The sequence below is a fragment of the Crocodylus siamensis genome, chromosome 2, assembly GCF_052110815.1.
Source record: "Crocodylus siamensis isolate JL-2025a chromosome 2, ASM5211081v1, whole genome shotgun sequence".
Lineage (NCBI taxonomy): Eukaryota > Metazoa > Chordata > Crocodylia > Crocodylidae > Crocodylus > Crocodylus siamensis.
The window spans coordinates 14159246-14185688 of record NC_143396.1 but is presented as its reverse complement, the minus strand read 5'-3'; the positions used below and the strand labels follow the sequence as shown (position 1 = coordinate 14185688).

The window sequence follows — 26443 nt, the reverse complement described above, 5'->3', positions numbered from 1 at the left end:
AGAACGATGCACATGCATGCATGTATGCACACCCCATTCCTCACAAAGACCTTGAGAGCTAACGGATGCTTCTTGGTAATCATTGTTCATGTGGATGCAAAAAAAATAAAATAAAAATCAGCACACACAGTCAGAGCGAGCGAGTCAACGGGGGAAATGTTCCACACAGAAAGCAACTCGCAGCAAACCTGTGTCTTACCCATTTCTAAATGGTCCACAGTCCAAATCTTTCCCTTCTGCTCCAAGTCTTTGCAAACACTCGCAAAACCTTTCCTGCTAATCTTTCCTCATCTCACTAAAACAACACAGACTGTCTGTCTCCAGGGAAGGCTGTCACAGGATATGGGGGAGGAATCTATCATTTGTAAAGCACGGAAATATAACTTACATATATCAAAGACATTTTCTGTAAAAACAAATACACAGCAAAGACTGGAGGCCAAACCCCCATTGCCTTCAAGCTACTGTGCTTAGCAACTGTATAACGAACAGCCTGAGAAAACCCAATTAACTTGATTTGTAGATCTCACAGATTAGCAATTGTGTTCCAATAGAAAAATCCCACAGAGGAACTCTTTTGGCTGGCCGGCTATTCATCTGTTACCGTAATACTCAAAAGTCACCACCTAAACCCCTGGAATTTCCATTCTCCAATACCCACCATCTTGATCACCAGCAGCACCTTTCCTCCAGCAACCTCAGAAACCTTTAGCAAGTATTATTTCATTAAAACCCAACAACGTTCCTGTGACTAGAGAAGCAATATCCCCATTTCATATAATCGGTAAACCATACGTCTATACCTTCTCTACGCCATGGCTGGGAGCGTCCCAGGGAGGCACATCTTCACCCACTCTCTCCCTCAATGCATGCCAAAGCCTAGAAATGAAGCAATGCAGCCAACTCAGGGTAGCAATAACCATGTGCTAATAAGCACGCCCAAGACAAGGAACCAAAGAGCAGTGCTGGGCAGGGGCATTACATCGTTTTGGGGAGTTGAGTGCACAGAGGAAGAGCCAGCAAGTGGGACGTGCTTCACGGCTGCAGTCCCAGGCATGAAACGGAGATGGCGAAGACATGCCTTGTAGTGCAGAGAAATTTCAAGAGTGTTTTGGCCAAAGACACGCACAGCATGGCACAAGCAGAATGGGAGATACAGGGCCAAAACTCTGATGGGTATCCCCTTCCTTTACTCACTAGACATCGTTGCTGCACACAAATATTAGACATGTGTTGCCTGTCCCCATCGTGTTCCCCAGCCCATTGAGATCCAGTTCTGGGACTCAGCACATGACAAAGACCTAAAATGAGCAGTCAGAAAAATCAAGTTACTCCAAAAGAAATCATAGTTTCATAGTTTGTAGGGTCGGAAGGGACCTGAGCAGATCATCTAGTCCGACCCCCTGCCATGGCAGGAAAGAATACTGGGGTCAAATGACCCCAGCAAGATGTTCATCTAAATCATAACAGTGCAGGACTCATTCAGTCTATACCATCTTGGCATACTCAAGAGTTTCCTTATATCTGATGTAAATCATTTCAAAAAACAGAACTGAGAGGAAACTTGGCTTGCGTGGAATACTTGTAAACTTTAAGTCTAAAAGTGAAGTTGCTTTGAAATGAGAGATATTTGAGAGTCCAAAAAGCAACTGAACAATACTGTGATGATAGGGGTTGGGGGGGAGGAGGGGGAGCCATTTTAGGTTTTGACCCGGTAAAAGATGCACATCCTGCTGATTAAAATAAGCAGCAAGGGTACCTAATGAATAGATCTAGTAATACGGACTGAATTTCCATATTACTAAACACCAGCACTTCATAAATATATTGAAATATGCTGTCATCGCCACACAGAATGTGCCAGCTTTCTATAAATACAGACATCTGGTGCTGGTTTTTCTGTATTTTCCCTTGTTACCCAGTGTGGTATCATGCACATTGCTCTGTGAGCAAATGTATATTTGAAATTAATTTCATATGCTATTGGTTGTAGTGGAGAACAAGTGAAAGTCAACAGACAGAAGAGCAGAACAAGAGGCCGGTGTTCCAATAGTGCTACCGGCTCGTCGGGAAACTGTAGAGAAGGCACTTAAAGTCCCTTTGCCTCCGGTTGCCCCCACATCTGAAAGAAGAGGTATAAAATGCACACAGCACAGCAGCTTTGTGGGGTTTAACCAAGGACCATTTGCCAGGTGCTGGGAGACCTTTAAATAAGTGGTGCTCCTGCATCCATACTGACATATCACTGAGACGACAACACACGCAGGATTTATATCATGTGGAAGGAAGATACGTGGCAATATGATCCCGGTGCCTATTCCTGCCCGGGCAGGCAGTCGGACCTGGTGATCTGTTTAGGTCCCTTTCGGCGCCAAGTACTACGATACTAAGACCACATGCTTTGCGCACGCCAGCCTCACGGTACCGGTAAGTAGAGAAGTACAGTAGCATCATCCCTGTTTTATCTGTTGGGAAACTGAGGCACAGAAAAGTATGGTATTTTCAAAAGTGACATTTCATTTTGGTTGCCTCAATGTCCAGATAATCCCCACAGCTACTTCAGCCCAACCTCAAATTAAAAAAACCAGGAGCTGCAGGTCCTCATGTCCTCTGAAAATTAGAGGCCACTTCCAAAAACGCAGACCTCAATGACTTGCCCACAGTCGCACAGCAAGTCTGCAGCAGAATTAATGATACAAGCGGAGCTCCTGGCTCCTCGTTCTGTGCCCCAGCAAAAGGGCTCTCCTTCCGCCTCAAAAATCAGAAAATAACTTGGTGTAAGGGGACAGGCTCCACTGCATCTTCTTTTCTTCCCAGCCTTTTTGAAAGGAGGCAGCTGCTCCCATCAAATAAATCACTTTGCAGCTGGGATTCGCCTATTTAGCAAACATAAATGAAGCATAAACACTCCATCACGGGTTAATGACAGCCAGCAGCATAAACAGACACCACGGCTTAGGGAGAATGAATACCACAGCAAAACTAGATAGATACAGAAGTCTTACTAAATAAGAGCTCCTCTATGCCAGCGTTTTGCATGACACGTTTAGGCCAGCAGCTGAAGGTGGAGAGTTTCTGTGGTCTCTCTCTTCCCCTATAAATCCAGGAAGCATGAACTTTCTTCAATGACAGAGATCAAAAGAAAGATGCCACCAATAGCATCCATCTGGCCTTGGTGACCCATCTCAGCTCACCTTCCAGGCTGCCCTAAGTAAATACAACTAATACAGGAACTCCATTAGTAGCCGTCCCCGCCTTTCCAACCCAACTAAAAGCATTTCAGGAAGAAAGAGTAAAACAACAGTCTCCAGACAGCTCTCAGCATGTGTCAAATACTTACTAAAATATCCAAATAGAGACAAAACAAGAAACCTAAATACACTGCATTATCTTTAAAAGGCCGACTGGTGCTTTATCAGCTGACAGACACTTGTGTTAAAAAGAAAGAGATCCCAGCGGTCTCTGCGTGGAAGCCGGGGTACTAAGAAAACAGGCAACCAAACTGCTAGGAGCTGGTTAAAGAGGGAGGTTCGTGTCGAAGGGGGAGCTTCAAGCACTCCTTCCCTCTCTTTAGAGAAAATACAAATGTCATACGTGATCATTTCTTTAAGACTTGGCATAATTCACTCCTCAGACTTTACACCTATGACTCGGGCCAAAAGCTACAGGTGTGAACAATTACTTGAAACACTGATTGCTCTCATTTTGCTTGGCTGGCTCGGCAGAGAGGGTGGAGAGGCGGATTCCATAAAAACCAGCCCAGCTTTTAGCACCAGATTTTACAGTTCTGTTAAGCAAATCAGAAATGAAGACGGAGGGGTTTCCACTGGTGCAGCTCAGCATCCCTCTGGCACCGTCATCAGCCCTTTGGCTTTGAGTTTGCACCTACTGAAGATGTGTCCCAGGACTGGGAAGCTATAAGATGCGGGGGGGGGGGGGGGAAGAGGGGGGCGGTTCTTTCCTGGTAGCCAGGCAAAAAACAAGGAAGATTTCCATCTTCCCTCGCCTTCAGTTCAGGGTCTGCAGGCCTCGGCAGCTGCAGCACACAGGAGCTAAGCTTTCCCTCTGCTAGGGTGTGAGGGTCCCGCTATTTAAAAAGTTATAAAATAGTTATAAAACACCTTTGTTTGACATTAATTGACGAGTAGAACAAAATGGAAAGAGAAGAGCTGTCTCAAGTCCAAGGGTTGCTTTTCAACATCTCATTTGTAATGTGACAGAGGGAACAGCTGGGGGCAGGCAGTCTGCTTTTTGTCAATGGGAAAGTGAAGGGAGGACAGAAGGACCCCTCTCCAGGGAGCTGCCCTGTTATTACAAAAGCCTCCGGTAAAGGGTGACTGGGCTTCTACCTCTGACCTGACCCTTTCCCCCCCCAAGAAACCTCACAAATCTTCCTTAACAACTGCCAAACATTACCTTGCTGCAGCAAGGCCCCAGCAAAATCCAGACTCATTTTTCTCACATATTGCATTTAGTGCAGACAAGTGCAAGTATGGGGGGGGGGGGGGTGAGGAGGGGCAGGATTTAAAAGTTTAAAAGCAAGGAAATAACCAGCTCACCAAGTAGGGTCTTCAAGGCCAGGTACAGACATGACACTTTTACTAGTACAAGTGATCAGACATTGATCAACAGCGAGAACAGAAGTTCAGCGCACAGAATGGCTCTAAACCCATAACTGAACAGAAGTTTGGCGCACACAAACTAGTTTAAAAAGGGCAGCACCCAGTCTAAGATTTGCCCTCCCTCCACCCCGCAAAGGATGAACGTGCACTCTGTTCGCTACTGATCTAAACTTCACCGCTTACAGAAAATCACATCACTTAGACTGATTCCGCCCGAGACCTCTTGAATGTCTGTACTTAGTCCAGAAGTATGCCCTGAATGACAAGTGTCACTTATTTCCTAGCAGAGGACCTGATTCAGCAAAGCAGTAAAGAGCCATGCCAGCCTCAAGCATTAAGAAATCAGGAGTCAGGCAGAATCATGAGATTTAAAAGAGACAGAGTCTACAATACCTCTTATCTTCTTTCTTATACCCTCCCAGTTTCTGAACTATTAGGGTGCGCTCAATTCATGCATTCAAACACCGGATGGTATGTTCCAATGAGTGCTTGGCTTCTCCTATTTAACTTCACACCCCTATATAGCAAGATTTTCATAAAAAAAAAAATAAAAAAAAAACCAGGCAGGTCACAATTCTTATGATAACAAACAGCAAGAGCTGCTACCGCTGCTTCAACCCATTGAATTCCAACGAGCAGACTGTGTTTACTCCAGTGGGGCTTCAGCAAATGCTTCAGCGCTTTTCTAAACGGAGGCATTGCTCAGATGCTTCAAGTTAAGCATGTGCGTTAGTATTTTGCTGGATTGGGTCCTGAAGTAAGGAATCTCTCTCATGCAGGAGAGGTGGAAATTAGGATTTAAACTCCATTCCCAATGTAACGCCTCTTTGATTTCAATGGGATTATATTCAATGGGATTATATTAGGCATGAATTTGGCCTCGCAAGTGTTAAGGTGTTTAATTTGTTCTCCGCTGTAACCAAAATGAAAGTGTTCATTGGGGTCTCCTTTTGATTTCTGCACCATTTGGGTTTTTCCTTTGGTTCCAGACCCTGTCCTCTCCCACTCCGGTTCGGATCAGCTCGCCTCGAGCTGTTGACACCACAGGTTTATGTATTCAAGGAGAGGCACCTGGTAGGAGGAGGCAGCTGGGAAGGAGTTAATCTCACCAAAGGGCCCTCCACGCTGGAATTCCTGCCCCTGCTGATCCGACAGACCTTGACTTGCAGATGTTCAGGACATGCTGCAAAGGGAGACGGACTTGCTTTCTGGAGCGAGGGAGTCCTTCCTGACTAAGCCAGTTATCGGGAATTAGGTCAACTGGTGGTTACTCACTCAGCACGTGTTAAGTTTGTCCTTAAAGCGTTCTGACAAGCCATCCCTCGGAAATCAAAAACAAACAAACGGGAACCATGGTCCAGCTCCACCGAAGTCAATTAAGTCTCACCTTTGTTCAGACAACAGGACTGGACTTCTGAACCGTGCATGCCAGAATGTGCTGGGAAAGGGGACGCGGACACATGCCCACACACAAAGCACACACGCAGCAGACAGACCCCCAGGGTCTCTGCGTGCACTTCTGCATTGCACGCACACAATTATTAGCACCGTGACTGGCACTGCCATCGGCAGCAGTGCAAACGGGGTGGGGGAGCAGGGCAGCAGCCCCGGGCACCGCTTGTGTGGGGAAGGCATCTGGGATGCAGCAGTCTTGCGCTAAGCCTATACACGTGGAACAGCCCTGGCCCCAAGCAGTTTGCAAGGTAGTTTTCAGGTGGTCACAAACACAAAATTCAGGGGTGAAAGAAAAAGATGCCTCATCTGTAACGTTTAGCCTCTTGGATCTCATTTGTTGGGAATCAGTCACAATTAAACACACTAACTGAGTAAGGTTTATAACTGATCATAACTCAAATTCAGATTGTAAACTTCTGGGGAAGGGGGCAGTTTTGTTCTGCATTTGTACAGCATCTAACAACAGTCAGGATCCCAGACTGGTGCAATACTAATAACTGAACAGACTAATAAAATCTTGGACAATAAGAACAATGCTGCTTTACGCTGTTTCCCATTATATAAACTGAGGCCTTTGCTCACTTGCTGATAGCCTTCCCAAGAGCGGTATAAAAATATTTCAACTATTCCAGCCCTTCTCCTTTTCTGACTAAATATCTCTATCCCGCAGCAGAGTAACATCCAAGTTTGAATGACACAAGCAGAAGGCTCTGCTCCAAATCTTGGAGCTGGAATACGGACAGCACAAAGCTCCTTCAATTTCTTTGTTGTATTTTGCAGTGGCCTCAGGCAAATGGTTGTAGTTTTAAGCATTTTTATATTGCATCTGTGTATTTATTGAACTTGTAGGAAGACAAAATAGTACTACGCCCTTGTAATTGTAGGAACAAAAAGATATCTGTCAAAATACCATTAAAAAAAAATCATTCAGACTGTTCTCTGTCTGAGATTTTAATCAATCGGTTTCTGTTAACTCAAATGTTTCCTTCTACCTCTGCGACAGAGGCTATTTAATTCAATGCTTTTCTCACTGGAAATTTTCGACTGGTTTTTGTTTTTGTTTTTTGTACTTTCCATATAAATACACCCAAAATAGCGTGTGTTTTTTTTTTTGTGGGGGTTGTTGTTTTGGGGGATTTTAACCCCCAGTAGGCTTTCTTTATGGGCTATATTTGAGAAGATCTAATGAACTTTGAAAGATTATAGGGACATATTTTATTCCACTGCTGTTTTGGGATTATCAAAGTTAATTTGTGGCCAGATTTCAAGTGTCCTGACACCCAGGTAAATACAGAGACACTCTCATGGACCCAGAGGGACAGCCTTCCATCTTCAGCTCCCCCTATGCAAAAATGAAGTTTATTTCCTACCTATGAGGATTTTTTACCATCTTGTACCATCTACACTTTTCCCAGAGCCTGACGAAGGGACTTTGATCCCAAAAGTTTGCAGGAAAGGACAATGTTCTTGCGATTTCCAAGTCAGTCTAATAAAAGGTATCATTTTGGAATACAAAGTTCTAGTTTTTTGTACAAGCGATTCAGCTGACATTCATGGTGTTACTCTGAATTGAAATCCATGGGTAAGCTGAATCTCTCTCTCTACACTTTCTACCACACCATGCACCAGGGGAAAATACAAAACAAAAGGCGAAATTCTCCTCTGGGATTCACGGGCATAGTTCTTGTTTAAATCAACAGCAGCCATGCACTTAACCGACAGCCAGATTTCACCCACAAGTATCTCCTTGTCTAATGTAAATACACATCCTTCACAAAGCCCCTAAAAGTGTTGTTAATCCAGACCTGTGGCTTTACCTTTTTTACTTACTGGCTCCACTCCCCTGGAAAATATACTCACCCACAGAAATTATTTTGTGCAGGTTGTTTTCTTGGCCTTATTTTCTTGACCTATGGAAAAATATCACTAGCTCAAGGTCCACTGAGAAATGAACCTGGAAGAGTGCAATTCCTTTATCTGGCTCCATACTGTTTTCTCCTCCAGTCGCTTTGACAGCAGAGACGCACTCGGCAACAAGCACAGTGAAAAAGAAGAAAAATGGAGTATAGCACCATCTTCCCTGGCTGCTGATCCATGCATAAAACCTCTTAAACCACGTCAATTCATCTCCTGCCCAAGAAAAATGACCAGAAAAAAAAAAACACCATGAATGTTGACCTGCAATTTCCCAGATAGCTTGGCAACATGTTTGTCAGAAGGCAGATTCCCATTAGTCCTCCAGTTCCCCAGTGCCTATAAAAGTTTTCCTCTGAATGAATATCTATCTTACATCTCAAAAGCCCTGCAAGGTTCAAAACAAGCAATACTCCTGACAACAGCCATTCTTTACTTGTACCCCTTCCTCCACCATCACCCTCAAAACCACCGCAGTTAGAAAGTCTTCTGCATACGGCATGAGAAGTGAGGAATGACGCAGCTCACACTCCACTATCTCCTTTTCTGACAAAATTGGCCTGTTGTTATTTACAGACAATCCACAGTTTTCTTGTCTTTGGGGGTTTCTAGACCACAGCTCCTTGCCTGTATATGGCAATGGCTCTCAGCCTCTTTCGACTCAATGCACCGTGCAGAAAATACCACCTCTTAGCTTTCACTCATCATCAGACCTGGACACAGGCATGGGAGAACCACCCAGGGCCTGGACAGAAAGGGGGCCTGAGAATGGTACTCTTTTTTCCCCCCACATTATCCAATTATTATCATCATCTCTGGCGAAGAGGGGCCTGATACTAAAACTTCACCCAGGGCCGCCGGGAGTCTAGATAAGGATAAAACAATTCTTCTGTCGCAAAGACCCCAGAAAGGTCAGCATAGTTCTGACACTATGGATTCCTTTTTGAAATCCTTGGGTTTATCTTGCAAATTATGTACAAGTGTTTGCACACCTAACAGTGATAATATTGCATGGCACTCCACAACACCCTTAAAAGGATCTCATGGGTGCTACAACACCTGGGTTGAGAATCACCATTAAATGGGGCCAAACTACACCACACCCACAATACATGCAAAACTAAATCAAGGTAACAGTTCAGAAGGAAGAGGATACTCTTCATCTGGTAAACGTTAGAAAGCTGTGAACAGTCAGGAAGGAGAGGAATTGCTTAGACTGGTCTGTGCAATGGAGAAAAGGAAGAAGAGGATAGAACCGAGTAGGGTACATTTAGACAAAAAAAAAAAAAAAAAGCACTGAGAGAGGCTGGAAGCTGAAATAGTTTGAGTCTCCAAATATGAGACAGAAGACGCTTCAGTTGGATCATTTAAATCTACACTAGACAAAGTTGCACAATACTTCATTGGCAAAGGATGGACCAAATGACCTCAGAGGCGAGGATATTTTCCATCTCTTATTTCTATTATCCAATGTCCACCTATGTACCACTCCCCCAAAAAACAGAAACCTTCAAAAGTAGCCACTGACACAGATCCAGTAGTCTGAATTTCGGCCAAGTATCACTTATGTCCAACACAGCAGGAATATTGTTAAACGAACTCAAAGTGTCTGGTCCTACAAAACCCCGAGACCAACTGAAAAACTTGTTAGAGTCAAACATGCTTGGCATCTTCTTGGCTAGAGCCACAAGGTGAACCTCAGACTACTACTGGCAAGGAGTCGACAGTCTGTCTCCCGTTTACAAAAGCGAGGATCCCAAACTTGGCATTCGTTATGAGCCAAACCATTTTGATGTTTCACAACTTACATGGATGAATCATGCTGTAGTAGGGTTGAAGTATTGTTGTAAGCAAGATGGCCCAGGAAACTTGCCAAAAGCAAGGTTGTTTTTTTTTTAAGGTGATGTATTTTATTGAATCAACAGTATGATTGGGAGAACTGTTAGACAGGCTCTCAGGCACAGTGTCCTTCAAGACCCAAGGTAGGGCACGGCTCATCTAACACGTGTCCCAACCACACTGTTGGTCCACTGACAGATACCACAAAAAAACCAACCTTGCTTCATGAATACATCAGACATCCCAGTGTCTATGGGCACATCCCGATGTGCGTGGACATGCAGCGAGCAGCGCCGCAGACATATCTGCAACTCCACATGGCACAAACGTTCCTCAAGGACAAGTAGCTTTTGCCATGGCTGCTTGTCCCCGGGGAAACAAATGTCCACACTCACCCGGACGCAAGGGTATGACAGCATATCAAGAGAAGTTGTCACCTGTATAGAACAGCACCTCTTTTGGCCTCAGCACATCCCCGACAGTGAACATTTCTGGGTTCAGCTGCAATGCCAGCCCCCCTCCACTGTCAGCCCCAAGCACCCTGCAAGATCAGGAAGCACAAAATTGCTCTCCCTCCTTCCCCCCAAACTCACAACTATTATTTACACTTGGAAATTAGATTAGAAATCATAACAAAGCTTTGCATGGTGGCAGATCTCAAACTTGGCACTCGACTAACACTGAGACCATTCCTCCCCTCCACCCCCACCCCTAAATCAACTTCCGCAGAGAACAATGCCTGTAGTTTGTGTCTACAACTGATTTTTTATTTAACAGCTCACACTGCATGTACCTTCAAGGGGCAGTAGCTACTTTAAACTGATGGTTTCTTCTGGTTTCTGTGAATAGAAGGCTGCACTCCATAATCAGGCCATTGTTCTCTCTAAATGGACCCAGACTCTGTAAACATGCTCCTTAGCAGAGCACGGAGAGGGCGAAGTGTGCGTGTATGTACGTACGTACGTATGTGTGTGTGTGTCTTGTTTTAAAAACAGTAAATTATGTTAATTCATTTCCTCTGCCCAAACCGTAGTAATAAACTTGGGGAAAGGAGGAGGAAAAAGTAAACAAGAGTCAATGACAAGAAGGTGAGGAAGCGGGTAAGGGAACCGCTGCACCAAATGTCTCTTTTAGAAAAAGACATTTATTTTATGGCTCAAATATGTTCCATGCAGCTTCTCTTCATCCCAGTGGAAATATAAAGCACAATTGTAACAATTTCTGTTATGTGGCTTCAGAGCCAACCCTGCTTCTCAGGTTAGATCTCAGGAGTTGAAGAAGAAAAAAAAAAAAATCAGACTCTATTGTGCTGGGATCCATTGTGAGTACATCCCGGGTGCTTTTGTCTGCATGTGATCAGAGCTCTCTGCTGACTGAAGCCGATCTGGACAGTCAGAGCCGATTTGTAATTTTCTAACAGGAAAATAATTTCACTAAGCAAACTACCACACTTCGCCTCAAAACCCTGATTAGCACAGTTTGAAAACAGGGCAGCATACTGTTCTGGGAATTAACTTGCCTGACCTCTAGTTTATAATGGCATTCAAATAATCTGAGTCAGACTAAGTTGAAAAACTCTTGGAAGACCACACTGAAAGAATTTACTGGATTTATTGGATTTTCTAGGATAAAAGAAAATTAAGCCTCAAACTCCACTTAGCTAGTCTGCAGTCCTCAAACGGACAAGGTCTCTCCCCTAGCTCTGGAAGCACAGAGACACTGGCATAGAGTTTGGGGCCCTGTTCCCCCCCTATATCAGAATAAGCACCATAAGAATATAGGCCCAATCTCGAGAGGATTTTGGCACTCCCCCTTATGTCAGTAGCACCTGGCTTCTCTTCTTCATTCAGACTGCTACAATAGGAATAAGGATGATGGATTCTGACCTGTGTGAACTGTGACAGTGCTCTAAATTGGAGTAAGAACTGCAGGTCAGACTCCAAGTCCAATATCCCCATTGCTAATTCACCAGTTGCTACGAAGCAATACAAATGACACGGAGGAGAGGTGCGATTCTAATGCTAGGCAGGTTCTCGCAGGCCTTCATCAAGCAATCCCTGCCCTACCCCAGAGATCCTGAGCTCAATTACATTCAAGGACCCTGCTTTACACTGAGGTAGTCAAGATCTGAATGGGGGCTGGCATTCGGTCCGAAAGAAGCACTTGGGATCAAGCACACGAGTTGCCATTCATCATCCAGGTAACACACCTAACAATTCTTAATCTGCGGTACTTCCTACCACTAAACAAAGTGTTCCCTGTTCACCCTGTTTGTCTCTAGCAGTAGCAAGGTGAGAAGAAGCAAGTACTGGGATCCAGCGTAAAAACACTTTCAGATACGAAACGCATAGATTTAGTCATCCTAAACCAATTTCTATACTGATGCAGATGTATTCAAAATGGATTTATTACTGCTTGTCAGTCAGAATCCATCAGCAGAAATAAACATCTGCCTAGGCCAAGCCAAGCCACAAACCCCCATCATCAATCCTTAAAGAAATTGGCATGGACAATACTGGGTTTCTGATTGGCTCCATGACTCCTGTTGTTATTGGCAGGGAGCAGCTGGGACCCATCATTATAGTTTTACATTAATTATTGCAAATCATGCTGCATCTTTCCACTGCTTGAAGCCAAAGAGGGGAAATCTGGAAAGCAACCAACCTTTTTAACGGGTCCAGTTCTAGTGTCGCAAGACATTGTATGGGCAAGCTCTACTCACAGCCACACAGGGGGGAGTTCCATTGAATTCAATAAAACTCCATTTGCATCACTGTGCAAGGAAGCTGGCCCACAGGTAATCGAGATGGAAAGGACCAATTAGAGCAGAGCATTCTCTAACCATGAGCCACAAACCATTGGTGGTCTGCAAAATGCTTACTGGTGTTTTGTGGAGAGCGGTCATAGGGTGCTGGACCTCATCCTACTTCCCAGCTGTTACACTGCTTTAAAATACACTGGATGCTTTCTAAATATTAATTTGCCAGATAAGCAGTTGCTGCCATTGCCACTGGGATGTTGTATGATCCTGGAAGAAAGTACAAGAAGCCTGATCAATGCAACAGAAGAGTGCAGGTAGCCCACAGAGCAACCTATTAAAATGTAATCTACCCCAGAAGGGCCAACCTTTTTTAGCAGATGTGCCATGAGCTAGCCCCGCAGCTTGCCAAATGCTACTCCGTTCCTCCAGTCCTCTTTCCCCACTGAATCTGCTACTCGCTTTCTGCCCTATCTGCCACTGTGCTGTCTTGTCCCCTGCCCAATCTGCCATGTTCCACACAGACTGCCCATGCCACTTGTGATGCCCAGGCTGCAGATTCACCACCCCCGATCTACTCTGCAAAAAAAGTTTTGTAATTCCTGGTTTACCCCATCCTGTCCATGCCCATCCAAGATCTGTCATCCTAGCACATTTGTTGAAGCTTTGTCAAACTTAGTTTTAAGTCTCAGCCCATAAAGGGCCTACTGTTCCTCCAATTTCCACAGGATGATAGTTCTCACTGTCAGGAAATGTATCCTGCTATTCATTGCTATTAATATCATAGATTTATAACACTGGAAGGGACCTCAAAGATAATCCCGTCCAACCCCTAGAAATTCTACTTCCATCTCTCTGTTCACTCAGGCTAGGGACAGAAGTTACATATAAACTGGTTTAAGCCATCAGAAACTGGTTTAAACCTGCAACAGAACAGGAGCTCAGTGCACATAAACCAGTCTCAAAATGGCTGAAACTGGTTTAAGATAAACCCAGTTGAATGTAGTACCAGACTTGACTGATTTAGGTCAAACCAGTTCATGAAAATTCTGTCCCAGACCTCTTCCTGGCTCAAGTTAAATCACAGTCCCCCAGCATGCTTTGCACGCCTACGCTAAGCTGTGCTGTCTGTTCCAGACAGCACAGCTCCCCACCCAAAGCAAACCACAGCTGGGGCCTGGGAGGTGGGTTAAACATCCCTTGCCCCCGTCAAACTTACTGCTGGCTGCAACTGTGGCTTAAAAATCCCAGAGGCACCTGGAAGCAGGAAAAGGAAGTGATAAGCAACCCTGCAGAGTCCTGCTGCTGCAATTTTGGACTGCAAATCCCAGAGGCCTGAGGCAGCAGGAAGAAGAAGTGAACACACACACACACACACACACACACACACACACACTGCTGGCTACACACCAGAGAGACGTGGTCTAGCATCCCTTGGTTTCTGGCCTAAGCTGTTGCAGACATGTGGCTGCATTTCCAGAGTCAAAAGGTAAATGTCTATTCACTTCTGTCTCAGTTTAATCTCTGCATTTTAGACTACCCTGCAAAGACTGAATCAATTCAGCCTTGGGCTTTTTGACTCTCTGTACTTAGCCTCAGTGATTTACCATGATGGATGTGTCCTTTAGCTATCACCTTAAGCATCTGCTTTAGCTCAAATTTCATTGAAATGCCATAGAAGTCAGTCCCACAGTCCAAAGATGCAAATTACCTAGAGAAATTTGGTTTAGATTTTCTCGACTCAGAAGAAGCCACACATGAAAGAAAGGATGATGCAAATCAAGAAAGAAAGAAGCAGTTCTCTCAGATCTGGTTTAGGATGGTCTCCTTTAAAAAACGGTTCTTGCTTCCACTACCCCAATCTGGAGGGGGAATGAACTGTATAATTTCCCACTTACAATCAAGGTGGTGTGGACAGCTCTGGAAAACAGTGGACTTGGCTGGATGAGGAAGACAGGATGAATTAACTGTCACGTTTCATCTAATCCTAACCCAAGGCTTTCCCCTAATGTAGATATCAACTTTTACCTGGATTTAGCTGATCCTGTGAAAAGGAATGAATCTACGAGGCTACAATGTGGGTAAATTCATTCATTTTCACCAAGGTTGAGATAGGGAAACACAACCCTATTCCAAGGTATTTAGGATACAGCCTAAGCCAACTCTATGGCCTACACAGTACATGCTGCGCTGTTAGCTGGTGAGGCTGAGTCACAACCCCCTCGACTCCCACGTTGATCTTCAGGATCACTGCTTCGTTAAAATATTCTCACTTGTAAACCAAAGAACTCTCAATCTGAAATTCACTGAGAAGTGATAAAACACATATAGTGCGATGCCATATTTAGAGTAATTTTCCAGGGCAGTTTAGAGCAGGGTCTACCTGAATGGAGAAGTAAATGGAAAGAATTTGGAACAAGGTTCACAGAACAAGTGCTTTTCTGCCAGAATCTCACAGCCGTCCGTTCACCAGGCACATGAAATACAAGAAACCTGGGTAAGGAAAGTATGAAGCAATTTGCATGATAGACAAGTAAAACAGAGTTTAAAAAAAAAAAAAAAAACCCTCTGTATTTCTGCAATCGTCTGCCCCCTGCCCCATATTTTTGCTTAACATACACAAATACTCATGGCTCCAAAAATACCCACCAAAGTCAACACAACCTACCAGGCATCTAGTTTATGACACTTCTTGCATTACTCACTTCTCAATCACTTGACAGGATACCCAAGATTGTGTAAATCTTTCATGAAATAAATTTACCAGGCACACAGAGAAATGATTTTGTTCCCTGCCAAGACGAAAACGGCTCTTACTTCAGCCATTCTGCAAGAGGGACCGGGGATAGGGGTGTAGGAATCAAGAGAAACATTAGTCCTCTCCAAGAAGTCTCTGTTCCCAATTAAATTTTTCTTCCCTTAGTGAAACTCAAAATTAAGTTCGAACACTTGATGGAAGAAGTAGCCTGGAGTTATTGGCTGGATTTCTTCCTGAAAATTGGAGTGGTTTTGATGAAATAAAAATGTTAGGTTATTCACAGCACTGCTGGATACCGTGTTTCTCCTGCAATACAATGGGGAGACTGTGTAATCAGGGCAGCTAACCAAACTCCATGCAGTCGATGTTTATTTGACTCGGAAGGGAAAAATCAGAGAGATGTGAATGGATTCAGTGGCAGACGGCATATATTAGCTTGTTAAATAACACTTCAGAACAGTATCCAGTGCCTCCGCACCCAGCAACACTCCCTCCAGAATGACACTCATTTCTTCTGGAATAAAACCCCTACAGGCTGACCTGAAGTTAAAGCAATGAATTTCCAAGCTGCGTTCGATCCCACAGCACACACTACATCATCCTTCCAGTATTCCAGCCAACTAAAGCCAGCAGCAAAGACAGTGCATCTTCTGGGATGAGAAAAGCAACTCAAGCAGGAGTTTCACTCCCTTTATACAAATATGCTACAGCATATATTGGTGACTCAGGCTGCTGTAATCTGAAGCCTTCTGGACAATAGCTGCAACAAAGTAGTGGATTTGTGCAAACGTCAGTAGCATCGTTAATTTGGATCAGGAAATTCCTTAAGGTCCAGATCCAAAACCAAGGGAAATCAGTGGAAAGACTCTCACGGACTACAGGCTTCCATGGGCTATGGATCAGGCCTTTATATGCATGGCCTACGGCATTTCTAATAGTCCCGCAATAACAGAATCTTAACACTGGAGACTGCTTTCAAAATTCTTACTTTTATAAGTATCGCCCTCACTTCAGTGGTACTATACATCTGAGCAAGGGCTACAGAAGCTGGATCTAACAAGGTCTACAACAGACTCTACTACTTGCATCCTAGGTTCAATTGCTTTCTACTTCTTTTTAATCCCCTCCAATGAGCAAAAAAAAAAGGTCTTTGTGCAATAAACAGGGACAGAAATCTAAATGAATAGAAAGAGGGATTTATTATAAACATACACAGGCAAAGATACCAGGTTACAGAGCAAGCTTTTCAAAAAAATGTGCATGTAAAAATTAAAATACGAGATTCATTTCAGCACAAACGCCCTACTAGAAAGGCCAGAAAGAGGTCACATGAAAAACAACCTCCAAGCAATGAACAAGCTGAAAGGGTTAATGAAAGAAAGGAGGAAAAAAAGAAGTGTTTCCACTGACTACTGCAATATTGAGATTAATTTGAACGCAAGCCCTTTGAACAGCGTGACTTTATAAGCCACTGCAGACCCAAGTCGAAGTTCCACATCTTTGGAAAAATAGAAAGCTGCATTGATTCTACTCAAACTGAATAAATAAAGCAATGACTTCAGACTCTTTTTTTTTTTTTTTTTTAAAGGGGCAAAAGAAGACCTTTGTGTTATGTTTCCTTTGACTTGGGTGGAAATGATTTACCCCTTCCCAGTAGTTAACACAAAATATATTACTAAACCAGGGAGTGAGTATTTCTACCTCATTTACCATATTTTATCATGACTATTAAATAGACAGTGGCTTTCGTATAGTCCTGGTTTACCACACTGAGCATGCTGGCTGCTTGGAAAAAGTTATCGTGGACCGATTCTGCAGCTGATGTAAGTCAGCTCCATGGGCGAATTGATACCAGATGAGAATTTGGGTCTCTCCTTTCTAAATTCATGCAAGCACTCTCACACCTTTAAATGTGGGTACTCACTAGTTGGCAAGTGCCACTTGGAGAACGACTCTTTCCAAGAAGAACCATTAACTTAGAAGCAGTAAAATGATCCCGAGGCATACAGCCTTCTACACTGAAAAGGCAGAATTTAAAATGTACTTTCCCATGCATCAACCTGCACTGCAAGGCCCTTTTTAGTGAAAACCGAAGAAGATAAAGACATTTAGAAAATAAATCAAACCTTAAAATAAATCTAACACAAACGAATTTCCAAGTCTGACAGCATCAATAAGCAACAGGTTCTTATTTTCCTGCATAACACATGCTGTATTTTGTATTTAAATTCAACAAAAATATTAAGCTGAATGACAACAGAATGACACAGGATGTAGGTTTAAAAATAAATCACTGTTTTTCTGGTGATCCAGTATAAAGCAGGTATATTCTACGCTGTCAGATTTCTCATGTGAGCCCAATTCAAAGCCCGAAGTCGGTTAAAGGATTCCTGTTGTGAATCTTGAATCAGTTCCTATATGCTTTTCTTCCCCCGTTAGAAAGAGATGACGGCCAAGTAACTATACGTGGTTGTAATTAATAAGCTATAACAGAAGCATCTTGAACACAGAAAGCAACTCTGTCTCAGTATTATACCTTCGGTATTAACTACCGCTTGCTTTTTATGTAAACAAACGCCACATATGACACATGCACTAACCCATATTAAGATCCAATCATCTCCAAAATCAAGTTTTCAACGAGCCAAAGTTCTAACTTCTAAAAGAAAAAAAAATGTGGCAAATAGCTGCTTGTAATACATATCTGCACCAATCTACTGATTGTTGAGGTTGCCCCAGTTAGATGACAGGAGGGGTAGATTTATTGTTAAGTCACGCCTCAGTGAAAGCTATATTTTTAAACCATGTATTACATAAAAAGGAGTTATAGCTGAAAGCAATTAAGCTCCCATGTCCTGAAAATGAAAATGATGTCCAAACTCATTAGTTTCAAGTAGAATATCAGTTTACTGGCTAACACACAAGCTGTTGCTGCTCTTACCAAAAACTTCTAAACATACTATTTGAAATCCTGCTTGAACGACTGTAGCAAGCCAAGTGCACCCTTCTGTTACCATATACAGTAAGCAAGGCGAATACGATGGCAAGTTGACAGGTTTGGAACAAATATTGCCCTGTGTGTTGCAGAGATACCATATGCAGGAAAAGATCAGATTGCGTTACCTGCATCCAACCAGAGGTGTGGAGAAGTAGGAGTTACATTGCTACATTTCACTAAAGGTTAGTAACACGGCGTGGAATTCACCCCAAGGGAGAAGAGCCAGTACAAGACTCTCAGCAGTGCTTACGCCAGCCTAGAGACTGCATGGTGAGAAGGAGGATGGAGCACCGAGCTGCAAAGAGGTGCCTATGCCGAGTCTTTGCAGACAAATACAAGCCATAAAGGGAACGGGACATAATGCAGATCCTGTGGCTCCCACTCAGCCAGTTAACTAGTAAACATAACCCCCAGCACAACTGGGACCAAGAACTGAAGCTGCTATTTTATACCCTGGCCCTATACTGGGATTTTACCTTCTCATTCCTCTGCATGCTACCTGCATAGACCCAGAATAGTTAAGCTTTCTGCATCAAGGTCGGCTTTTGTGCATAGGAAACATCCCTGTTCCTTAAGACAAAAAGAAACGGAAAAGGCGTGGGACTTGACTATGCCTGGAAATGCAGTAATATAGCTACTGTCAAATAAGTATTCTGGTATAAACTCTCCAAGCTGAGGTGCCTATTCTGGAACAAGTGGCCACACAGGGGGTTATTCTGGACTAGCTATTTTGAAAGAGCTATTTCAGTAAATTCCCAAGCTGTTAGCTAAGGGCTTTAAGCTCAGAGCCCTTAAAGTTCGGGTTCAAATCTTTACTACCAGGTTTCGGCCCTTCATCCTTCCAAATGGACAAAATGACACCCACGCAAGGTCTCTGCTGGACGAGTAGCTCCTCTGCCCTTCACGGGAGTTACAAATCCCATAGCACTTTTGGTAAGAGTTCAGGTTTACCCTGATTTCTTTAGCCAAATGTTAAGTGGTTGCAACCCCATACCTTACAGTTGACTTTATTTCAACAGTGCAGGAAGAGTGCAGGGCCAGTCTATGCCTCCCTTCCGCCAGCAAAACTCCCCGATGCGTAAGAATACAGACTAACATTAGCCTAGGGACGTGCTAGCCATTGGGGCCCTCCACCTTGAAAGGTAAAATAACAGCATATCGAACTTCATTCAACATGCTGGGCTACAGCTACCGCTCTACAGTCAGAAGCTATTGATGTTACAGCTGCACGGGCAACTTAACTCTGCCCCCTGGTGCAAATACATTAGGATACAGTGCCTCCGATCACCAGGCAGGCACTATTGAACCTTTGTGTAAGCACGGTAGTACCATTATGTTTTTATCTAATCTTCTCTTGGCACGCGTAAAAGAAATGGGTCAACATTTTCAAATTTGGATGCCTACACTGAGGCACTTAACTCCATATTAGGCCAACAGGCACTTATTTAACTTTCAGCGGCTCTAGCTGGAAAACGCTAACCGTGACATGAGCCACGCGCATAACCTCTGCAATCATGACACGTACCAAATGCTGAACAACCCTCACCTCCCCCAGCCCAGAGTAAAACTCCATCTCGGTCCAGTGGGCTATAACCCTTAATGGCTATTACAGATAACATTTATATATTTTCAGCCATCTAACCCAGCATAATGATACTACAAAAATCACAGACATGTGTTAGAAATTGGGCACATTTCAAGAAGAGTCTAAAAATTATCCCAAGTTATTTAAAATAACAGAAATTGTCCAGCACAGATGGAAGTTTTAATGCATTAGGTATTTCTCTCTCTCACGTTTGGGTGCCACTTCAATTTCAGTCACTGGCAAAAAATCCCAATTTCAGAGGGAAGAGAAACAGGATTTAAAGGTGTTACCCAGTTGCCTTTTTTTTTTTCTTCTTTTTTTAAACTTCTTTATTTGCTTCTTCCACCTCAGAAAACAAGTGTGTTAAGTTGTTTTCCTCTACTTATACCCCATTTTTTCCACCTACTGAAATAATCAGAAACCTCTCTCATAATTTCTCAGACCGATTTTTCTGGAGCAATAAAGAGTTCAGTAACTAGACTATGAATGTGATGCTGCAGCATTTATGCTCTGTAACCTCTTCAGGTGAGGGGCAGGAAAACGTCATCTGTCTTGAACTAATAACTGTTAATGTTTGGTTGCTTCCATACAAAATAACGCTTCGTAGCACTTGAAGTCTAATGTAGCATACTGTGTTTTATGAGTGTCAAAAAATAATGCAAGCAGGACAAACGTACACCAAAATTAAAGGAGATTTACCACTGAGGCAGGAAGTGCTGTTCAAAGAAAAATCATTTTGTAGGCCGATACCCACTCAAGATTTTTCACTGATCTCCACTGGGTATTCTGGCGTATTCGAATCATGTACATTCAGGCCATCCTCTTAATTCATACGTTGCTGTTCGAATCACGTACATTCAGGCCATCCTCTTAATTCATACGTTGCTGGCCATTAGCTACAATTTAAAACCAAATCTCCCCTCGCAAGCCATGCCTGGAATTCAGACTTTCAGATCTTAAAGGCTATATGCTGTTTTCCTTTTCATTCAGCTTCCAACAGAATCATTTTACAGTGCTTCTGCCTCCATAAAGTATTTGCTTGAGAACCAATGCCAAAAAAAAAGCAATCCATTAACCAAGTCCTGAGTTTCTCTAGTAATGCTCCCTCCCCTCCATCCCACATATGCTGTTGGCAAGTTATGGCTACCAGAACTAATTGCAAGATTAAATATTTAAACTAAGCAATGCATATTCTTGTGTGGATGAGCTAAATGTCTTCCAGTGATTTGTGCAATTTTGGCACCATTTGTCCCACCTGTAAACTCGACATCCTGAAATCATATAACCATACTCGGGGAACAAGGCAGCTTTGCAGTCAGTAGGGAACAAGTTAGGTTGAAGGAGGGGTTCAGATTTTCCAAGGCTAACTCGATAGCCCTGCAAAGCACGCTGTAAGCTACTGCTGAAGTAGAAGAGGCATTCCTTCAGCTTGCGTTAAATTATCTTCTAAAAAACCTCTCCCCCCTTCAATCCAAGGTCACTGTTTTTCAATCTACCCCTGGAAGGGTAACCTGTTTATTGAAATCTGATCAACTGCTGGAGACCCAGTGTTAAAATGTGCACTAGCTGTTGAGAACTGTCATTTGTCTGTCACTTGGGAAGTTAATGGATTTGTTTGTTTAGTTTGCTATTGGGAATACACAGGGCAGAGTGTTGGAGGGATTACCGCGGGGAGAGGCGTTCCTGATCCACAAAGGAATGCAATTGTCTTCCTTTAACCTTACCCCAAAACCTGGAAGCCAACTGTGTATTTTTACACACAAACAACAACAGCAAAGAGGAAAGCCCCAGAGAGCTCACCTGGAACCACAGAACTCGCCAACAAAATGACAGCAACCCCATCCAGTATCACGACACCCACGGTACACACTGACAAATCGCAGCATGCGCGCTTGTGGGCGTGCATCCATGCACTAAGGGTGGAGGGAGCATTTATGCTGAAAGAAACTTCATTATATGGCCTTTAAAAGGAAATATAGCGCGTTTGCAGAACCTGGAAAGGAGCAAACCACAAACCATCCCCAAGGCTGTATAAAGCGTGTGCGCCTTACCTCTCGCCGAGTCAGAAAAGGCGATTATCCCTACGAAAAGGAGGGCAAACCGGAATTCCATTTTGAAAGCCCGATCCTTGTGTGCCATACAGATTCCTGTTCTTTCAAACCTGGGGAGGGGAAAAGAAAAAAAGAAAAGAAAAATAAGGAATTTTCTCCCCAAAACCTTCAAAATTTTACAGACTTAATTTTGCATTTTTTTTTTTAATGCCAGTGGAGCGGACAAAATTAGAAACAGCAAATAAAGCGGCTAAGTATTTATAATTCATTCCTTGGCGTTCAGCATGTAAAAACTTTGCTCTACCCCTAGTCTTTTGCTCCTGCCTGATATAAATCAAGAACCCACAGAGGCCAGTGAGCTCTTCTAAGTTTACACTTAAATGCATATTTCTTTGGTATTCTGTACTGAAACCAGTCTGGAAGACAAACAAAAACTACCGAGTGGCCATAAAACAAGACTTCAGGTTAAAAATTTGTGGAGGAGCTTGGGGAAGAAAAAAAAAGGAATGTTTCCGTCCCACCCACGGTACAGAAAGCTTTGCCTTGTAGCTTCGTCGCCTTGAACGCAGTGGCTACAGCTTTGTACACTTTCTTCAGCATACACTTTTATTCCCCCCTTTCCCCCCCAGCAGCAATTCATTTTCCTTAACTTTCAAGAACCACTTTTGCATCAAAGGTGGGTCCTAAAGCAAAACCGCATGAAGTCATACAGACTCCTTAGCCGCTATAGTATTTGTGAAGGGGGAGGGAAAAAAAAAAAATTCAAGGTAGATCAGGTTTACAGTAATCACACTCTGTTCTCCTCCTAAAACTCTCACTCTCTAAACACTGTCTGAATTCCTCACTCTTGTAAACTCCCTGCTTTAAATGCTCTATGCCCCCAGGACATACAACAATCCATGTACAGCATCCAACAAAGCAAATAATTACACATTGCCATTAGCTTACAAATTTGCACCACAAGTTCTTAAGGTGGTAAAATGAGGTTGTTGGAGGGTTTTTGATTTGGAGCTGGCTCAGGTTTTGGGTTTGTTGGGTTGCGTTTTTTTTTTTTAAATACAGATTCTCTGCCCAAGGCATGAGTTTGCATCAAGCCAAGTGCGGGAGACCTAGATGTGGAAGGGGATATAATAGATCTTGGTACTCCCATCATACAAGGCAGCTCTCCAGTGGAAGGGGAAGGAAGCAATCCAGAAATGCCTATAACCTGCACAGGCTAGAGATCTCACCCAAAAGTTGCTTCGATTGTTGCTATTCTGTTCCTAAGTAGTGTCCAGTGAGGAAGCAGAGGCAGTTCATGCCAGGAGAGGACCACGTCCAAGCGCAGCCTGGGCTTCCCCGAGGTAAACCAGCAGCTCAAGGTGGGGCCACGCTCCTACCTCCCAGTCCCACTTGAGTGAGAAGGTGCAGTCCTAGGTGCCAGGGAGCTGCTGGTCTGATGTGACCCAGTGGATCCCACCACCACTGCTCAGCTCAAGCCCTATATAGGAGGAGGATCCCATCCCACCCCCCTTTCCTCTGACCATCCAGAAGCTTGAGACATCTGCCCTCAAACTGACAGCGCCTGGGAGGGAGGAAGGGAGGGAAGGAGGGACGGGATGGGCTGCTTCTGGCCAAGGGGTCCGACCCGCAGATCTGCCCCTGCCTGGGAAGGCGAGCGAACAGGACCGGGCTGGGGCAGGGGCAGCAGGGGCAGTGTCCCAGAGCCGATCAAACCGTGCAGGAAGGACGCGTGGGAGCAAGCATGTGCCCCCCTTGCGCTGGCCGGTCCCTGCAGAGCCCTGGGCCGGCTGCACGGCTCCACCAGCCCAGGCCAGTCCTGTGCAGGTGCCTTCACCTCTGGGACGTCCCTTCTCCGGCTGCCCCCTCTCCCTTCATTGCCAGGGGCTCGGGTCCCTGCCCATGCGGGGCATCAGCCCCCCCCCCATGTCATCAGCTTAGCCCCACGTGTTTCCAGCTGAGCCGTTCCCGTCGGCTCCCCGCATTCATCCCCGCCACCAGGTACTGCCAGGTGACCCGTCCCCCGGGACACGAGTGGGAGGGGACTGATCCCGCTCCCCCCCCCCCCGTGATGCTTGCCCCCCGCGGGCAGGCCCGCCCCACCGCACCGCGGCGGCGGCACCTACCTGCAGCGGCGCCGGGCTCCGGCTCGCCGCCCCCCCGCGCCCCCGCCCCTGCCCCTGCCCCTGCCCACGCGGGTGCAGGACGGGCCGCCCCGCGCCCGCGCCCGCCCCCATGGGCTGCTCCGCTCAGCGGCGCCGCATGCGGGGAGCCGGGCCGGCGGGTGCGGGCTCGCTGCCGCCCTGGCCCGCGGGCCCGCCCGCTCGGGGCTGCCGCCGCCGCTGCCGCTGCCGCTGCTGCTGCTGCTGCTGCTGCGGGGTGACAGCGGCGCGGGCGCGGGGCGGCGGCGGGCAGAGGCGCTGCGGCAACTTTCCCGGCAGGGCTTTGTGGTCCCGGGCGGCGCAGGCGGCGGCCCCGCCCGCCGCAACTTCTCGCCAATCCCGCGCCTGCCCCCGCCCCGCGCCCGCCCCGCAGCCGCCCGCTCCTCCGCGCGGGGCGCCGCGCCGCTCCGCTCCGCTCCCGCGGGCCGGCGGGCGGGCGGGGGGGGGCCGGGGCCCCGTGCCCGCCTCTGGCGCGGCTGAGCGCAGAGCCGCCGGGTCCTACCGCCGGGCCGGCCGCGCCCGGAGACACCCCCGCCTGGCCAGTGCCGCCAGAGACACCCCCTGAGGGACCCTCCCAGGGGTACCCGCGGGCAGGCCTCCACACAACACCGCCCCAGAAAGAAGCCCCCAGAGACCCTCTCAGCCATGCCCCCAGAAACCCCTGACACCCCAGAAAGATCCCCCCAGACACCCCAAACATGCCCCCAGACAACAAAACACCGCCCCAGAAAGAAGCCCCCAGAGACCCTCTCAGCCATGCCCCCAGAAACCCCCTGACACCCCAGAAAGATCCCCCAGACACCCCCAACCATGCCCCCGACAACAAACCCCTCAGACAGTGCCCCAGAAAGAAACCCCCAACAACACCCCAGAAACCTCCTTAGAAAGACCCCCTCCAGATACACCTCCTAGCCTAGACAATGCCCCCGACAATGCCCCCAGAAAGAGACCCCCAGATAACTCCCAAGAAAGACACCCCCCCAAAGAGACCCCCACAGACAGTGCCCCAGAAAGACTCCCCAGACAATACCCCAAGAAAGACGCCCTCCCTCGAGTAATGCCCCCAGAAAGACCCCAGAAAGCTTTTGACATGCGCACCTCACCTGCCAGTGCTAATATTGAGCTGCCCTCTTGACAGGCTCCTGCGGCGTGGCAGGGTGTCACAGCAGGGCACCGTGGTCGGGAACCTCTGTCAGACCAGTGATTCCCAAAGGCTGCGTGCGCCCTGAGAGAGGTGGAAGTGTGCAGCAAACCAACGGTATTAAATCCAGCCTGCGTGGCTCGCCTGGGGTCCAGAATGACAGGGCAGAGCCGCGACAATTAACACTGCCACTAGGCCCCACTGCCAAGTTTTCAAATCTCCTGGGTGGTTGAGCAAAGTGTGCCCCAGGTATCAAAAGTCTGGGAAACACGGTATTAGGGAAACTGATTCTCCATCTGACTCCATTGCCATCTGTTTCTTCTATCTATCACATTGGACAGGCGGACAACGATAGATCTATTGTATTTTAATAATATCTAATATAGATGCTATATATATATGACATCATGGTATCATATATATATAAACTAAACAGACTATCGGGCAGTCAGATGACTGAGTTACGATAGACAGACAATCAGATAGTCTTTTGTGTAACAGATCTGCGAGAAAAGTAGACAGAGTGTCTATCTAATTTGATAGTCAGATAGAAACAGATGATATCCCATCTCGCCAACACTTTCTGCCAGCACGTAAACCTCTAAACACCAAGGCAGTCATTGTGGAATAGACTAAACCAATGGGAAAAAATAAATGGTTGTAATGTCTGTTTTTAGATTAATTGTTGTTATTTATTGTTTACGTTCAAGTGCTACTCAGCTGAAATGTTACATCTGACAGAACAATATTTCCCCATACAATATAAAGATCAATCCAACACCACCCACAAAGCAGACTAAACAAAAGCCAGGGGACAAGCATTAATATCTAAGTGTTACCTCGTAAGAAAACAGTTGTTATTGTTGCTGGTATTATGTATTATAAAATCTCTCATTTGAAATGTCCCAGCATGTTGCTAGTCTTGAAAGCAAGTAGATGCCTCAGTACCAATCCAATGCAAAGTTGTACACAGAAGATGCAAAATGAAAGCCAAGAAGTTGTTTAAATGTCCATTTTTACTGTTCTCGATTATGAAATTGTACTAATTTCATTGTTTAAAAGTCTTGGCTTTGCAGTTCTTGACAGTGTTATATCTCTGTGCATAAAGTCAATGTGAAGGCATGTAAGAAACAGATTAGACAAATAAAAGCCCAAACCAG

At 45.3% G+C, this 26443-nt stretch overlaps 1 protein-coding gene across 4 annotated transcripts in view; it reads right to left on the bottom strand.

The window, feature by feature from the left end:
• FGFRL1 (fibroblast growth factor receptor like 1) overlaps positions 1-24504 on the bottom strand; it is a 250755-nt gene extending 226251 nt beyond the window's left edge. The window contains exons 1-2 of one of the 4 annotated variants that reach the window (XM_090035357.1): positions 24107-24504; positions 21981-22090 (exon numbers count right to left, since the gene is read on the bottom strand). In XM_090035357.1, the coding sequence (XP_089891483.1) occupies positions 21981-22068 (88 nt within the window). In that variant the 5' untranslated portion in view covers positions 22069-22090; positions 24107-24504. Of the gene's footprint in view, positions 1-7937; positions 8181-21980; positions 22091-22825; positions 23132-23209; positions 23342-24106 lie in introns of those variants that run through there. The other 3 variants (XM_090035356.1, XM_090035359.1, XM_090035358.1) reach the window with 3 other exon arrangements.
• Positions 24505-26443: the final 1939 nt, after the last annotated feature.